This window comes from Diadema setosum, chromosome 18, assembly GCF_964275005.1.
Source record: "Diadema setosum chromosome 18, eeDiaSeto1, whole genome shotgun sequence".
NCBI lineage: Eukaryota > Metazoa > Echinodermata > Echinoidea > Diadematoida > Diadematidae > Diadema > Diadema setosum.
In genome coordinates this window covers 18,482,691-18,500,874 of record NC_092702.1, presented here as the reverse complement: position 1 = coordinate 18,500,874, position 18,184 = coordinate 18,482,691, and the positions used below count along the sequence as shown (strand labels likewise).

Genomic DNA, 18,184 nt, shown 5'->3' with positions numbered 1-18,184 from the left:
CTTAAGACGATTAAAGTTTGTTTCTCTCTCAAACTGCCAGTTTTCTTATTGATGAATTCACCCCGTTTCCAATAATCTTTCTCGGGTGTGAGATATGCAGCGAAATTTCTCAGACTTGGTGGGTTAGGTACTGATTGTGATCCTACCTGTCAGTTCAATTGATATCTCTCTCTCTTCTTTTTTTTTTTTTTTCCTCTCTTGTTCTTTTTGAAAGAGAGAGAGAGAGACAAATTGTTAGCAGACATCATTCTGGCCCCCCCCCCTTTTTTTTTTGTTCATTCTACTGGTATAGCAAGCTCAGGGTTCTACAAAGATCATACAAACTCATGATTGCTTGGGAAGTGGGCTGCAGTTCCCCCATAATTTTGACTCATACATTTAAAAAAAAAAAAAAAAATGGAAAGAAAATCCAAACACTAGAAAACATTGACCTATGATCTAATCATGAGCACTACATTTGTTTTTGCCCCCCCCCCCCCCCCAGCATGCACCCCCATACTAAAAAAGAAAAAAAAAGAAAAAAATGTTTTCTACAGCCCCTTGTACAATAATGACTTAAAAATAAAAATGTTGTTGGAGAGCTTGAACTCTTAGCTGGCACCACTTCTCCTTTCTTCATCCTCTACCAATGACCCCATCTGACCTTTGAACCCAGTGCTCTAAGTGACCACACTCGAAACGATACCGTCGGTGGGATTCCTGGCGGCAGTCTCCTCCTCTAGACGATGATACTTGGTGCGGAAGAAGAGTATAAGCACCAGAGTGACCAGGACACCGTAGCCAGCATACACAAACAAGGGAACTGCAGATGAATGGGAGGGGTCAAAGGTTAAAGGTCAAACCTCATAGTACCAGGGATTTTCTTTTAGACAGTTGTGAAGGGGGGGGGGGGAAGGAAATCAAACAGGCAGCTTCTTCTGGCAGTTTGTTCTAACCTTGTTTGCCTTTTAGTGTCAATTGAAATGTAATGTGGACTCAGGACACTAAAAACATATTCAGATTTTTTTTTCCCCTCATTACCACTTCAGTGTATTTTGATTCAGCAAATCGTACTGTAAAAGTGGATATTTTTGTGTGAGTAACTTTTTGCCCTCTGCCAGGTTAAATGAGTTTTATGTGTTTTTTATTCAGCAGGATCAAGACATCAACTACTGGAACATATGGCAAGCAAAAATATTTGTGTGCTCTTCTTTTCGTGGCAGTTTCTGGTTGCGCGAAATGCACAAAAAATTTCAACTCTGCGAAAATTTCTTTCACAGTATATGAAAATACTCAAATAAATCGACAAATGACTATCATCACCAAAATGATGGTGTACGTCGTGAAAATGTGAACATCAGACAAACAAACAAAACAAACAAAACAAGACACTAACTTTGTGCAGCCAGAAGACAAGTCATCTATCAAATAAAGATTCTTTTTTTGCTCACTGGTCAAATCCTGCACTGTTGGTATTTCTGTCTCCGGCATCGCTGTACTGCCGAACATTGTCGACAGCAGACCTGATGCGGTTGCCACGGTAGTGGTGATGTTGTCGGGCAGCACTGTGGAATTGAGAACGGTTAGGTCTATGCACTCCTGGTCCGGCACGTTTGTGACTGGGATGGCTCTCGCTCCAAACTGGGCTATCAGAATCAGAATCATCCCCTGAAACTGACTGAAATGAGAAAAGGAAGTACCTTGTAATTGCACTCAACAACATTAAAGATAATTAAATGAGTAACACAGAAATAGGTGTGTGGTGATAACAAAGAAATGTGCATTCATCCCCCAATCTACTCTGCCTCTGGTAATGTATGCCATACATTTCAATAGCAAATCTGATTTTTTTGTGAATCAAAACTTCCATACAATTTTGAAAGATGCAAAATTCACAATCCTGTAGTACAGGTACAGTAATGAGTGGAAAAATGTACATGTTCACATCACATTTATGTCAGAATCAGTCAAGAGTTAATATTTTCATGTGTTGCTATAGAACCCAACTTGCAAAATTCATGAAAATAAAAACCCTGCAATATATATGACAAATAGAGTAAATTAACAGCATGTTGGAAGATGTGTTGTGAGAGAATCAGAATCAGTAAGTGGAGCAGCTCCACAATAAAATGAATGTGTTGTCACTCAAATCATGTCTTCCATATTGATAGAGCACATTTTAATCAACTGGTTGAGTGGACAAAGTCAAATGAAAGTTTCAACGGTCAAGGGCTGCTGCTAGTTCCCACTTAGCCATAATTAATTATAAACCAGCTTCAGGAATAAAAGCTGGACACTTCGATCTAAATCATTTCATGTTTTGATCACAAAATACTCCAAAACAACTAATTATCTTGTCACATCACAGTCAGCTTGACAAGTTTCTTGTTACTGTGAAAATGGAAATTTTCTATGGTGTTCAAATTTTCATGCATTTTGCGCAGCCAGAAACTAGCATGAAAATGAAAGCACACAAATATGTTTGCTTGCCGTATGTTCCAGTAGTTGCTGTCTTGATCCCAGGAATTATGAACATGCGAAACTCTTCCTACCCAGCTGAGCGTGAAAAATTGGTCCCGCAAAAAATACTAACTTCTACAGTATACCCTTTTGATATATATATAATATATTGCAAGCAAATTTCAAATAGTGGAAGATATTTTTGAGCCCCTCTAAGAACTATGTTTTACCCCTATGACCATGCGGAGTAATGATGGACATAGTCCAATCAAGGTCATATGATGTGTACCTCACCCAAGATCCCTTTCACTCATACTCCACATACAGTCCAACCTCTTGTATCCGGACAAGTCGGGACTGGCATTAATCCGGATAAGGGATTTGGCTGGATTTGAGAGACTATATGTTTAATACAGGACTCAGCTGCCCAAGAACAACTGCCTGTACCTTGCCTCGGCCAATAATGACAAGTTTTCTGTCCACATTCTTGCAGTGATTTGGGGGTAGTGAATGTGTAAATGCATACTATTCAGATGAAAATTAGATGTGAACATATGTTCATTTTGTTGAGAATAATATGTAGTTCATATGAGTTTGTGTGGGAATTTTGTTTGAGAAATCCCCCTTTCTCCTGTAATCATCAGATTGGAGAGAGAAAAAAAAATCACGCTGAGATCCCATGCGGATAATAGAAAGATCCGGATAAAGGGAGGCCGGATAAGAGAGGCTGGATTGTACAAGGTAAGTGATGTCGCTGCTTTGCCCAACAGCAGACACTCTCTGGCAGGAGGTCTGATGGACAGGACTTACCCTGACACCTGTAGCAGACAGGCACTGGTCCCCTCGGCAACGGGGTAGGTGCACTCCACCCCCAGCTCCAGGGATATGGCAAACTGGGCCAGACCAAAGAGACCCAGCCCAGTTCCGCCAATGAGCAGTCCAACACCGGCGGATTCAAACTGAGATGACTGAACAAGAGGTCACCAAGCAAATGTCAGACAGACCACCAGTAGTTTCATAAGAATAATTTCAATATCAATGTACTGTAAAAGTGGAATTTTCACGCATTTCGCATGACGTGAAACTAGTGTGAAAAGAAAACATGCATATTTTTTGCTTGTCATACGTCATATTATGTCATATTTTGATTCTGCAAAAAATAAAATCATGTAAAATTCATCTTTAATACCAGACTAGTGCTAAAATTGCTCGCACAAAAATATCTACTTTTACAATATGATGTTTTGCACTAACTACATGTAGATGGCACATGCCATGTGACAAAGCAGACAGCAACTGGTAACTTTTTTTCAAAGATTTTGATCTAAAATGAAGATACAGCCAGCTTGAAAATCATTCAAATTATTTCGGTTTTAAACCATATCAAATACATGTATACCAGCTCATAGTTTCCATTATACAAAAAACAAACAAACAAACAAACAAAAATATGTAATGCATACACTCAGATATTGGCAAACATTAGGAGGAAGCTTATGCACATGCAAACACCATCAGGTACAAATCCCTACTTGGTCCTGAAAATAGATTTGAATGATCTCTTGTGTTTGCTTTTTTATTTCAAGCAATGATCAGAATACATCATAACAACAACGTACAAATATACAGTGCTTTGCAATGCTGTGTTTCCATAAAGCACTGAAAAAATACAGTTAACAAAGGAAAACTCTCAGTTCATTTGTGTAAGTTCAACCGAGATGTGGAATCTACTTCAAAGTTCTCACACAAAATTGAGCAGTACATGCAATCTTCACGCACGCACATCATCCAAAAGACAATCACGTCGCCTAGCGACACTCACGATGGAGAAAACTACCAGGAACAGCATCGCGCCGGCGTAGCACAGTTTGACGACGGGAGTGAAGGCTCTGGTCCTGTCGACGATGAGCCCCATGATGACGGCACCGAGCAAGCCAGCACCCAGCATCAGGGCTCCGACTAGACCGGCAAAGTTCTGGATGGAGTACAGAGAGAGAGAGAGAGTGAGAACGAACAGGGTGGACAGTATAGGGCAAGGGAATTGGGAGGAGATAGATTGCTGATTATCTTGACACTGATTTATTTCTCTGATTCCCTTCTTCCAAGCCCTTTTTCCTGATTACTAAACAGCTCTTCGGGATAGAGTCATTTCAACATCATTCATAGTTTTGTGACATCAAGTACAATTGTACATCATGAGCTCTTGCACTGCTGTAGCATATCGTTGCTGGGGCAACAAAACCTTGTATTTTTATCTACCTGTCTATTCTCTTGTTTTGTTTCAGTACGGTAGCTTGTACATACGGTATCTCAAAAATGTCAAATGCTTACGAGAGGAAAAAAAAAGTTACAAACAATAAACATGGCAGCCAAAGCACTACATAAAATGGGATAATCTTTCCTTGGACATGCTGCGGTGGCTTCATTTTGGGGATAAGACAGCTATGATTTGGACAGGACATCACTTAACTGATTATCTGACCATATTATTCAAAAAAAAAAAAAAAAAGGTCATCTTCACCAAAATTTGAGATACAAGGTCTTGTCATCCCGACAACGATATGTTTATCTAGTGTCTGTGCTTTAGAAGATTGTGTATTATCATCATTATCATTGTCATCATTCTTATTCTTCTATTTATCCATAAGTTTTGTCTCTCTCTCTGATGATACTGACTTGATACAGTCAGTTTTATCACTGTTATTATCAGAATTAATCTATCATTATTATTATATCAGTGTTGCTATCTTTATTCTTTTGTCCATCCATAATTTTGATCTCTCTATCCCTCTCAGATACTTATATCAAAATTGAAACATTGTTACCATTATTATTATTATTTATCATCATTAATACCAAAATGTCTTCTCTTTGTGGCTATATCTTACATAAAGTCCCATTCATGGTGCATGAATCAATGAAAGTTCAAAGGTGCAAACCAATTGTATGGGATTGTTCCTTCCCATTTATTGTGTCACATTTAACACAATAGTTCATATCCTCTCAATATCCATGGTTTATTCATTTTAGGCTTTCATGTGCTATGAACAGTTGACATTCAAGCTTTTTGAACTGTTAACTGTTTTTTTTTTTTATAATGGAGAGCGACTAAAGCAAATAAAGAGCAACTTAAAACAGAAAGGACCGAACATCATACAAATGCAGCTAGAACGGTCGCCACAAATTTGTTTTCTTCTCCATCTGACGACGACCTGAGTAGAGACAGAGTACGAAGTCCAGAAGTCAATTACGCTAATTAAAACTTGATATTTACATCCAATTCACCCCGTTGTCAAAAATATCATGACATGTGTATGCTAATGAAGTGGAGGGGGTTGATAAGCAGCAAACTACCTTCTTTACCCTCCACACTGCCATCTGCAGACATTTGCCTTGGTGTGAGCAAGCACTCGATTGTTTGTTCACGGTATCACAGAGTTCTGTTTATTTGTGGTAGTACTATTCACGTGTGCCTGTTGTCATTGCATGTATATGGCAGACTGGCAAGCAGACTACCCTGGTACCTATCAAGTGTTTGTACTTCAGTTTCAGCGATCGAAGTTCAAAGCTTTTGGTCACAAAAGTGTGTTTGGCAGACGAACTTAGTGTACAGGACTGCTTTAGACTCAAAATTATGTGTGGTATATTTCTATCAAAATTTTTACGGTAGAGTCTTACTGTTGTACGGCTCCAGATTCGGTAAGGCAGAGCAAAACTTTCTCTTTCATTTTTTTGTTGTTGTTTGGAAGTAACTGTTTAATTCAATTTCAGAAATTTCATAAACTTTCTTTGAATCAATAGACATTCATAGCTGATTACAAAATTTGCAAAATATTTTGGAAGATCTAAGATCAAATTGCATTCTGAAATCGCCTTCCTTTGGGGTGCTTGTTGTTTTTGTAAACTGCTCTCTGATTTTGTAAATATTTAGTAAAAGTAACCATCTGCGCGGCAAATCTTTCTCCAATATAAGATGTACGTGCACAGTAACATTCTGAGTTGTCAATTTGAATATGAGGAAAGATGATAATTTCTGCGGCGAGATTCAGTTTGATGGGTCAAATTAAAAGTCATTACTTACATCGTTGAAGCCGATTGGACAGACTATGACTTCCACGAACGTGCTAACAGCGCTGAAGATTCCGTACCCTGCCCCGAAGGAGAAAATGAGGATCCAGAACGGCCTGTTCTTCATACACTGAAGTAGTAAATGAAAGATGGAGACATTGGAAGAAAAAAAAAACCAACCTATTAATGAGGGCGGAAAACACTGAACTGAATAAGAGACAAGCCAACACACTCCTATAGACAAATCAATGACAATGTTTTTTACATTTCAAACTTTAATAACAGGTACCGGTAACATTTTGTGCAAGATGAATCATAAGAGCATGATTTCAGGGGTGAGGGGCAGAAAAATGAACAAACATAGTTTTGTGAAAAGTAGACACTTTTAGAATGCAATTGCACACCAGCTTTTTTTCCCTTTTTCTTTTTTTTTTTAGGCATCACTGATAAGATTATCTTAGACTCTTGTACACTCTAACTCTGGTAGGCCTAACAGTTTTGCTTTGGTCTTTGCAGGTATAAGCAAATTGTTTGCATATGATTACCCGTATAACACATGCATATATTTTCTCATCTGCTTCGCACAAACTAGTTTCCTTGTATGGAAAATTATCAAATTACCAAACAAGTCTACAATTACTCATGTGCTCATCCAGTCACATTTTACATACAATTCATGCTTTTTTTTTTTCAATATTCACATAATATGTTTGGTAATGATTATATTATAATCATTCAGATATTAAGAAAAACATATGATTGTAAGTATACAATATTTCATTATGAAGAGGAAACAAATGAAATATCATCACTTTTCTACTTGGCCCAAGATAAAAACATGATATGTTTCACTTCCTCCAACCTGAACTTCTGTGGTGAAAATACCTTGTACTGCTTCATATTTTCTTTTTTTTTTCCAAGAAGCGGGAATTGGTCCACTCACCTTCTTGAATCCTTCTGAGAAACGCTCATGTTTGCTGTTTGCACTCGGAGAAGGAGGGGTGGGTGGGGCACTACTGCACACCCCAAGGGTTGCCATGGCAACACCGATGGCAGCAGGCACTGCAAACACTCCAAGCTGTCAGAAAGGGCAAAACAAGGCAAGAATGGCTATCAAGACAGAGCTCTTCAAAACTTTGCAACTTTAAACATTCCTGATGAGCCAGCAACTTGTCATTAATTGCTAGTATTAAAGTTGAAAAATGAAATATTTAACCAAGCTTTTTTTTTTTCAAAGAATTGTCAATTCATGAATCTATATATACGAATCCTTCCTATTTTTACTATATTCCTATCCTCTACTGTTGACAGTATTAACATGGCAATCATTACATCAAAGACATAACTATCAGTAAGACAAAATAAAAGACAGACTTACATAACACAAGGCCATAAATTATCATGCTTTGTTCCTATGGAAACAGGCGTATGTTCAGCAGGACTCACCATAAGAGGGATATGTGATGCGGAGCTGACCAGGCCAGCAGAGAGAGCAAATGAAATGAGGATACCCAGAGGGTTGGCCATGGAGGCCAGCATGTTTGCGGTGGCGCGCTGGTTGTCGGGGAACCACAGAGCGGCCATCTTGGTTGGTGAGAAGAGGAGGAAAGGCTGGGCCATAGCACACATCGTCTGACCGACCATGGCCACGGCGTACTGGGAGGTGGGTGGGATTCCGAAAACGGTGCCGAGGTAGCGCAGCAAATTGCCGAAAAAGTTTAGCCACGCTCCACCAACAATCTGTAGATCACAGCATGATGCAGATCATTCTCCTTTAAACCTGTTTTATTCACATAGCAAACTCTGGGGCTCAGTGATATTTGAATAACACTACAACATGGTAAAAATGCTTACCAGAAACATAACAGAGATTTGTCAACATCCATCATGGTTGGAAACAGGTTGATTTCTACTCCACTAAAGTTTGAACTCACTTTAGAAATGTTCCTTCGTCTTATTGTTATTCATATCTACATCAAGAAAACATTTCTTTCCAGTGACACTAAAACCATCACATTCTTCCCTTGGCAAGACAATGGATATTATGGCAAATGACAACACTAATGAACAAGATATATGCATGTACCCCCTCCTTTTTCACATCAGATATGCGAAGCTGTTTCAAAACATGATGCATTACATTTTTCAAACTAGAATACAAAGGAAACCAAAACCCAAAGAGAAATGTGGATTGAGTGAAAGCAGCAATCTTAGTAGAACACATCATTGAAAGTTTGAGGAAAATTGGACGATCCATTCCAAAGTTATGAATCCCCGATCTTCAAAGATTCAGTGCTGACATCAATGGATATAAATTCTAAGACAACTACAGTTCGTGATGTCATTATGGACAATATAAAGATACAAGTATTCCCCAAAATTTCATATTTCATTAAAAGTACATATTTCATTGACTTATCACTGACATATTTTAAGGGAAATATCATTCTACCTGCTTTCTGAAAGCGTAAAGTCAAGTGCTCTTTCACTATGCTAGAAAACTGAATACATATATACAATGTATACATATTACATATTTGGGTTTTGATTTCCTGCAAGCTGGCATGATGCAAACTGGTTTAAGTTTGCTATCCATGACTTCATGACTCTATAATCAAATTGAAGACAACAGAAATTATCTAACATATGATTTCATGTTAGAGGTTAACATGATGGTAAACCTACTTGTCAGTATATTGAATAATTAACATTTTCTGATGAGTTGTTATCATTTCACATTTCTAGTCAAATGTATTACATGAAACTACAGTCTATTTTATGTCAGTCAAATCACAAAACATTTTTTCTTTGCAATTTCATTTGTTTATCATGTCATTCACATTCAAGAAAAAACTTTTGACTTTTGAAGGGCAACAAGTCAAACAATTTTCCTGTATTGTTTATTTTTTCCAGAAGAGGTTGGCATCAAGGGCAAATGCTGTAAAAATGTTGTTCATATCATTCAGATTGTTTGTGACTTAGCAAAGGCATTTCATTTCTGCACAAAGATTTCAATGTTTTATTCTATAGAATCTACATTACCGCTAGACGCAGCCCATACGTGTCCAATTCCCACGCCGCCAGGAAGCCCCCAGGGATCGACACAATTAGGAAGACGAGCGAAAAGAAGCTGACAGCATCGATGGAAACCTCAAAATACTCTGCAGTGAAGTTTGTCACCGCTGCAAAGCAAATCCATGACTGCAAGAGAAGAACACAGTGAGATAGATATATGATTTCACTTTCACTTTCAACTGCCTGCCTTCATTACAAAAGAAAAAGGAACCTTTATTTAGGCCAAGTAAAAAAAGAAAGTAGTTTCTCGTCCGGGTTTTTTGAGCAAGGCGATGAGGGAGGTCCTTACTATTTGATATCTTACTATTTTTTCGAAGATTGTCAAAATGAAAGTAATATGTGTTTCTCGTCCGGTAATTCTGAGAAAGGTAACGAGAGAGGGCTTTACTATTTTCTATATCCAATTTATGAAATGAAATGTCACTCTGGTAGCTGTGTTATGAGAGACCAGGTCCCAAGTGTATGTCTTGCCTGCACTCTGTGCATTTTCAAACAAATATATATATGTACCATACTTGAAATGAAACTACATGCATGCAGAAATACATTTGCTTTTTCTTTCCACTACAGATGTCAAGGGAAAATGACCATCTTAAAACTGGTATTTAGTGTTGTAATGGCATTTCTGATACCAGTGTACTTGCAATTCTGATGTATTGTGCTATTAATTGAAACAGGTATAAAACAGGTCTTTCAACAAATGTACGACTGAAATAAATTCCATGATATTCAAAACACTGCTTTATTTATCATTGGTGTTTGTGACTTTTTGTGTCCACACAGCTGGTATGTATCTGCATTTCTTCACAGTACAATTGTAGCACATTCAACTGGAAACTGGCTTGTACAATTGCAGATGGATGTCAAAATGATACTGATATGGCATTATAGCATTAAACATTTAAAGATGTTTCTTCATGTTCTAAAAAGACATTTGATAATCACTCATCATTTGGATAATGAATGATTGTATACCACACTACAGATGATACGACTCACGGCCGTGTCCGTGAATTTACATCGTACAGAAAAGTATCCCGCAGAAACACGAGACAAACCAGAATCCGTGGAAAAGTTATTTATTTTGTAGATACACCCATTTAATAATTCTACATTTGCTGGAAAAGCGCATTCATTTTATCTTCAAAATATAACAATACATCGCCGTCAGATGCAACGTTACAGAGCAGAGTGTACGGGCCTCTACACAGCTACAGACACGCACACTTTGCCAATAAACGGTGCGGCACGGCCACTGCATTACCGTACCTTCCGACACTGCACGCACATGCACATAGTCACAATGACAGGAAAATGTATACAAACTCCATACAATCCTCACAAGCATTTGTACAGTACAATTCATCCGCCTAAAATATGAGAAACGGGGAAAAATACGAACAATGCGCGAAATACGCATGGAATAACAGCGATTGTTCGCAAAAATGTTGCCGCTATCGCGTTCACGACGTACCGAGTGCGCTGTACATCACAGCCCAGGCCCGCCCGCGGCCCGCCCATCCAACTACAGTTCGACTGCTTTGTGGAGCAGTGTGAAATGCATGCGTTATTACATACGCACTACAGAAGCTACAGCTGTACTACAGCTAAGTAGAGGACGCAAGGCGTAATTAGAAATGAGACATCACCATTGGTAGGTGAATATTATTGTCAATTTCTTTTTTCGGCGGCCGATAAAAATAGTAAATATAAAAAAAGTTGATTCAGCAACTGAAAATCGATGCCGGCGTGGAGCGGGCTGGGACGAGAATTATGAATTTCTCGGTATTTTCAGCGCCATTTTGAAAATAGTAAATAGTAAAAAAATCGATGCGGCGGCCAAAATCGATGCGCGCGAGGACGAGAAACTGGTTTCTTTTTTTACTTGGCCTTATGACTGCAACTGGCAATGATTTCACTTCAAATGAATGAGGGAAAATAAGACTCATCGAAAACTGGTGATCCCATGAGTGATGTCATGTGCTTTTAGGGCCTATATGGCTATGGAGAAGAAGCCACACACTCTCCCAATGCACAGGCACTGGCATCGCCATTGCATGGGGGTATGTCGCTGATGCGGCAGCTAGAGTCTTGTTTAAATTGGGACGTGCAATGGGGACGTGCAATGGGAAATTGGGACGTGCAATGGGGATTCATAACATTCCTACACAGTGAGATAATGAGAAAACTCTTTTAAAATATGAAAGACCATGTGATTTTAAGAAGGATTCAATGTTTATTTGATGAAAATTGGTTTTCAAATGGCTGAGATATCCAAGAAAGTGATAATGATAAAAGGCAACAGGCAACGCCTAGCTTTATTAGGATCTCTTTTTGTTTCACCTTGTTTTTGGATATCTCAGCCATTTCAAAACCGATTTTCATCAAATAAACTTTTGATACCCTTATAATTGCATATTCTTTGACATCTCATAGAGTGGTTTAAAAGCTAAATCCTCACCTCAACCAGAACTGTACACACCCCCCTTTATTAAATACCATCACAAGCCGCTTGCTAGCGCTGTGCGGTCCTAAATTAATGCTGCATAACTTCGCTTCAAAGTTTCAAAAAAATCTCACCATTGCGTTGGATATATTCAAAACAGCCATCGTCGAGAGAATATACCATCTTCTCTTGTACGTCTTGAAAGGCGACGGCACCAAATCTTGCCTGCTATCGGCACTGTCTGCACTCAAACTGTGATCTTGAGAGTCAGCCATCATAAATTCTGTCTTCACCTCCACTAATGCAGCTCTCCCTGTCCCATTACAATCGCCGGGAACCTGCGGCGGCTCAACCTGCATACTACTGGTACACCCGTAATCCTTCATGCCCAGATGCGTCTCTTTCTTGCTTGGTCGAGCAGTAAATAGTTATTCATGAGACGTATTAAAGACGCCAAAATCGTCCCCGGGTTTATTTAAATGGAATGGTACATTTGCCGAGCTTGGCGATGAGATCTAGATCCCACGTCTATTGATGCCGGGTGCTTTCCCGCTTCTCTGAGCTGAGCTTGATTGCTTGATGATCATGAATGGAGTGTTTTTGTTGTGACTCTACTGCAACGGAAAACACACAGACACACACAGGCACACACCCACACAGCACAAGGGGTAACGGGTTCGCGTCATGGTGTAAATGCCCGAATGGTTTGTTTACCTTTGGGTAGGCCTACTCCACATAAGATCACAACCCGAACCACCTCACCGTACGCTCCACGGTCGGTCTGAAGCATAGAGCTACAGCTCTATGGTCTGAAGCAAGAATTTACAAAGGCGCGAGTTGTGTGGGCGTGGTTCATCACTCCACACGCAGTTGGCACGCGTCACATGAAAAGAGTAGCACATGATGTGGATTCATAAGTTTATTACATGTACAATACTCCTGTGAACTGGGAGTGAAGTCTGTATTTGATTGGGTATTTTTCTTTAAAGGAATAGATCACTTCTCTGTGTGTCATATGATTTGTATTTGGTTCTGACATATTAAAAAAACAAACCAGAACTTGTGTTCATGTATATTGTACGGTACTTAACTGCTTTTACCTTTTTCATTTCTTTAATGATTAAACTCTGAGCTAGTTCTAATGCTCATTTATTGTTTCCCTGGTTTGTGCCTGAAATTTCATGCCACAGCCAAATTTAATTCAAAACTTGAATAGAAAAAAAAAAAAAAACAACAACAACAACCCCAAACAAATTATATGTGTGAGATGCAGGTCCTCAAAAAGACTGCCAATATACTTCTCAACTGCCTTTCTTGTTTATGCAACCATGCGTCTTTTTTTTTTCTAACCAGTGAAAGAGATAAATCAAGTTGTTTAGTCAATAAGCATTTACTTTAACTGTACATCTTTTTCAGATCTGATCCTAAGCCAGAGAGTTAGAAAGAGAACAATTTGTAAATAAATGCATGATAATTATTCATAGCATTTGCTTGTCGGGGAGACACTTTCCTGGGCAGGTTAGAATCATGTAATCTATTACCATTGCTCTTTTTCTTTGTCTTTTTTTCTAGGAGGGTAATGCACCATTATAGATGCCCCAATCTGTTTCATCCTCACCCAGAACATTAAATCTAGCTGGTGATAGGACCTTCACAGTTGCTGCACCAAAACAGTGGAATAACTTCACATTCATCATTAAATGATCTGTATCCATAAACTCCTTTAAATCTTCTTTCAAATTAATCCACTCTCTAGCTCTGCACACTGCCAGGTAATATTTTTGTCTACATGAACCTACTGCGTGATGTCCAAATAATGATTGAAGCTGGCTCAAAATTGTTTTCATTTGTTATTCTCTGAATTGTGTCTATTAAAGGACAAGTTCACCTTCATTAACATAAGGATTGAGAGAATATAGCAATATTAGTAGAACACATCATTGAAAGTTTGAGGAAGATCGGACAATCCTTTCAAAAGTTATGAATTTTTGAAGTTTTTATGCAGTCACCACTGGATGAGAAGACTACTGCAGTGTATGATGTCACATGCGTACAACAATATAAGGAAAATATAAAGAGAATTTCACAAAATTTCATCTTTAAAAAAAAGTACACATTCTCTTGACTCATTACTGACATATGTTACGGGTAATATTATTCCCATTGCCTTTAGAAAGAGGCAAGTCCAGTGCTCTTTTATTATGCGAAAAAAAGTGAAAATATGATGAATTTTCTTTACATTTTCTTTATACTGTTGTACTCATATGACATCACGAGCCTTAGTAGTCTCCTCATCCAGCGGTTCCAACACAAAAATGTTAAAAATTCATAACTTTTGCATCGATTGTCCAATTTTCCTCAAACTTTCACTGATGTGTTCTACTAATATTGCTGCATTCTCTCAATCCTTATGTTTATGAAGGTGAACTTGTCCTTTAAGGTATAAATTTTCTACATGTATTTCTGAAATTTTGCAAGCACTCTTGAGCTTACTAAACATCAATAATACATTATATTGTACTGTATTGACGACGATCACTTGCTTAGGAATGTTTATGTAAGAATTATTACACTTCCCTCCTGTCAATTTCCTGTAATGACTACCGGTACATACCCGTTTTACCCGCTGAGGACGAGTCAAGAGTATACTTGGGCAGGAGTCTATGGCAAATGCGTGTTCAGTGGCAAAATCAGTCCGTCCTCAACAGGTTAACACAACACACTTCCCACTTGTGGCACACATACCACAGCAACACTGTTACCACTGTTACAGCATCACACACACACACACACACACACACACACTCGCTCACTCATAGCCTCACACACAATACCTTTTCTTCCGATTTCCGCATCCCTTTCTTTTTCAACACCTCCACAAATTCTTGAAACCTTGGAGCCATCTCTCAAGTACTAGCATCACTTACAGTTCACTCAACAATCATGCCTAGTGCAAGTTGGTATTTTTTTTCAAAATAAGTGAATTTAATACACTCTCTTTGAATTCAAACATATACGTGAGCAAATGTTACAACTGCTCGTTTCCTACAGCACAATCTTGCGTGCAAACCAGTTAAAGCTACGGCATCAGAGGGAATTTAATGGAAAGAATAGGAATTCACTTCTTCTGCGTACGGTGATTTCATCGATCCTTGAAATTCCAACGTCTGGGTCTAGAAAGCAAATCATTACAATGAATCAAAATGGCAAGAACGAAACCTTATAAACACAATTATGTTGTGAGACATTAAAACTAACAACCGACAGCAGCTGGCATTCTTTTACCTCTTTCATCAGCCAAGGTACATACAGTGTACTGTCACATCCTCCTTAATGTCCAGAGCCTCGAAAACTTTCTTTCAACTGACGTGGACTTCAAAATACTTGGATAACACAAAAATATACTCTTTTTTTTTTGGTGTTGTTGTTAACTTGCCAGAAACCCTAAATACCAAGAGAATATCGTCCCTGGGGTGACAAGACCTCGTCTCTCAAAATCATGAATTTTCAGAACAGCAAAAAACTTGTTTATTTTCTCAATATTTTCTCATAACATCAATGTATAAACATTGTTTTGGATCACATTCACAATTATAGTGTTTTAAAGCTCAAATCAGTATTTTCAATACTCAAAATTGACTGAAAGATACAGCTTAGGTCTGTATCTTGTTGTCGGGGATATGTTCTGCAGAAACTACGTCTGGCTTCACAGAATCCCCTATCTCCCTTTACAGAGGAGTGCCATAATTTTTTAAAGTTAAAAAAAAAAAAAAAAAATGATAAAAAATCTCCTCCAGACAGACAGATTTGTCTAAACTCAAAACTGTGTTACATTTGAAATATATACACATGCCAACTGAGACACAAGGTCTTGTCATCCCGGGCACGATATATTATGTTCAAAGTGCCTTCATTGCTGTTTGTGTTGTAAGGCAGCCTTACAGGTACTTCACACACACACACTGAGAATCTTTGAATGAACACCCTGGATACATTATAACCTCCTGGATTTTGATCTTGTTTGCATAAATGTCGGAGACAAACTGCTGGTCTCCTCGCAGTCCAACAGCAGCCTGCCTATTAAGGCGAGCAGCAAGGTATCATCACAACAGTGATCGACAGTGAGGATCACTTGATAGTGGGAGTGAAAGGCTTCAGTATAAAAATGATGCACAGGACAGAGTGGATTGGTGAGAATTGGATGCGCGAGTTTAACTTTGGAACTTTGGAACTTTGGGTTTTAGACTGTCCCAAAGTTAAACGAAAGCATCCAATTCTCACTGATCCACGAAATAGGCCTGTGCATCATTTGTGTTATAAAATGGGCTCGTAAATTCATGAAATACAACCATTTTCCCCATTATGCATCCGTACACCTACTACACCATACAAGACTTGAGCCATGTGTTCGGATTTTACCAGACGCATGGCTCAGTGTGGATCAGTAAAATCAATGCACGACAATTGACCGATCAGATTGCAGAGATTCTAAGGCCCATTTTATAACGTACAATGTTCCATGAAGTACAAGAATATCAAATCAGCGCAGTGAATAGTTTTTTGGGCTTTTTTGCCAGTAAGACAACTCAGCAGGCCAAGCTGGTGTTGGCTATGCAGCTGCTGCTAAGATTTTTTTTTTTTTAGTGGACAGTTTATTCAAATGCCTTGACTTAATTTAGGGAGAAAAAGACAAACAGCAAAACCAAAACTGATTCCTGTTGCAAAATGCAAGGCATTGTATCATAACAATTTTAAGTGTAGCAAGAGGAATGATGAGAAACAAAGTGAATGTTTGTATTTGCAAAATCCTTTTACACGAGCACCATCAGCATAGCCCATCTTTTGCATTTTGTGGCTGTAATGTCCTCCTCATATCACCATTTACACTGGCTGATGCAAAGATGTGGTGCTGGGATAACGTTACACAACACCAGCTTGGAAGTATAATGCCAGCACCAAAAATAAGTCTGTTAACCATGATAGCTCCAAAAGATAGGCCATGAGCTGACAAAAGGCGCAACATATGGATGGTGAGTGGTTAAAAGTGATCACATCGTTCTCACCATTTTGTCCCTCAATGTTCTCTCAAATGTCATGTTGGGTTGCTTTCACATCACTTGCTTCTTTCTGGATAACGTTCTCTGTCTTTCTTTGTATATGTGACCCGCTACAACAAAAAGGTCCTACAGTCGCGCACGGTCGAAGCCGTGAAAATCAAGTTTGAAGTCAGAGCATTAAAATTGGTCAAAACTTTCGATTTTCTGATTTTGATATATTATTGGAGTCTAACATGTCTTCTATCATCTGTCGAAATTTTGAAGCAAAATGATCAAAGGAAAGACCAAAAAAAAAGCGTTTTTCTGAGCCATGTTTTTTTGGCGTTTCAACGAAGCAGAAACTGGTTCGAAAATTTGGATTGAGCGCCACAGATAAGTTCCGCCCCTAACAACGACCAGAGTGATATCATTGGTCAGTTTGCTGCTTGCTGCTAACCGAAGCGTGAAGCTCGCACACTGCCCAGTCGACTGGTGCGTGCGGGCGGGGTGCGCTATGCTCAGCCGCTTCTCACATCCTGGTCAATGATTGGTTGGTGAGGAGACCGCCGACGCTGATGTGCTTGAATGAACTCTTCGGGGGTTGCTAGGGCTTACCTTCTATTGTCCAGAGGTGAAAGCTGACTTGCGTGTCCGTTGATCGCGATCGCGTCGAAAGGAAGACTTTTGGGGCGCTTTTCTCGAAACAGTGATTTTCCAGACGTCTCGACATGCTCTCTTTTAAACATTGATATCTCCGCAGCCGATTATTTTCATACAATGTGTTATATATCAATCTAAAGCAGAAAGATTAGGGAATTATATCATGCAATTTTCAAATAATCGACCTCGCCCGACTTCAGGATCATTTTGTTGTAGCGGGTCACATATATACCTGCACAACTGGTGACAGCAGCGTATTCAGCCATTCTCTGTCAAGTATCATGGTGATCTTCAATCAAAAATGCTGTTTCGTTCAAGTTCAGCCAGTCTGATCAAAAACAGATTAAATGTTAAGGTCAAATCCTAATAAGTGGCTGACAGTGAATGAAAAAAAAAAAAATCTTTCTCCTGCATTTATTTGCAAGACATAAAGCTGATCTTCTCATTACCTAAATCAAAG

The 18,184-nt window shown here is 38.8% G+C and overlaps 1 protein-coding gene across 1 annotated transcript; it reads right to left on the bottom strand.

Annotated features, from left to right (window-relative positions):
* Nucleotides 1-545: 545 nt before the first annotated feature.
* LOC140242049 (solute carrier family 49 member A3-like) lies at nt 546-12,584 on the bottom strand. Its single transcript, XM_072321800.1, has 9 exons — nt 12,163-12,584; nt 9,550-9,708; nt 7,954-8,247; nt 7,451-7,585; nt 6,521-6,637; nt 4,262-4,414; nt 3,250-3,407; nt 1,431-1,657; nt 546-802 (listed from the first exon to the last, which is right to left on the bottom strand). The coding sequence occupies exons 1-9, from the start codon at nt 12,412-12,414 to the stop codon at nt 660-662; spliced, it is 1,638 nt and encodes a 545-aa protein (XP_072177901.1). The 5' UTR covers nt 12,415-12,584; the 3' UTR covers nt 546-659.
* Nucleotides 12,585-18,184: the final 5,600 nt, after the last annotated feature.

Excerpts from the sequence above, each read along its gene's own strand:
- LOC140242049 (XM_072321800.1), bottom strand. The coding sequence starts at position 12,414 with ATGAAGGATTACGGGTGTACCAGTAGTATGCAGGTTGAGCCGCCGCAG. Across the intron at positions 1,658-3,249 it reads TGTCTGCTACAGGTGTCAGG|TCAGTTTCAGGGGATGATTC; the intron begins GTAAGTCCTGTC and ends TTCTCATTTCAG. Across the intron at positions 803-1,430 it reads AACAGTGCAGGATTTGACCA|TTCCCTTGTTTGTGTATGCT; the intron begins GTGAGCAAAAAA and ends ATTCATCTGCAG.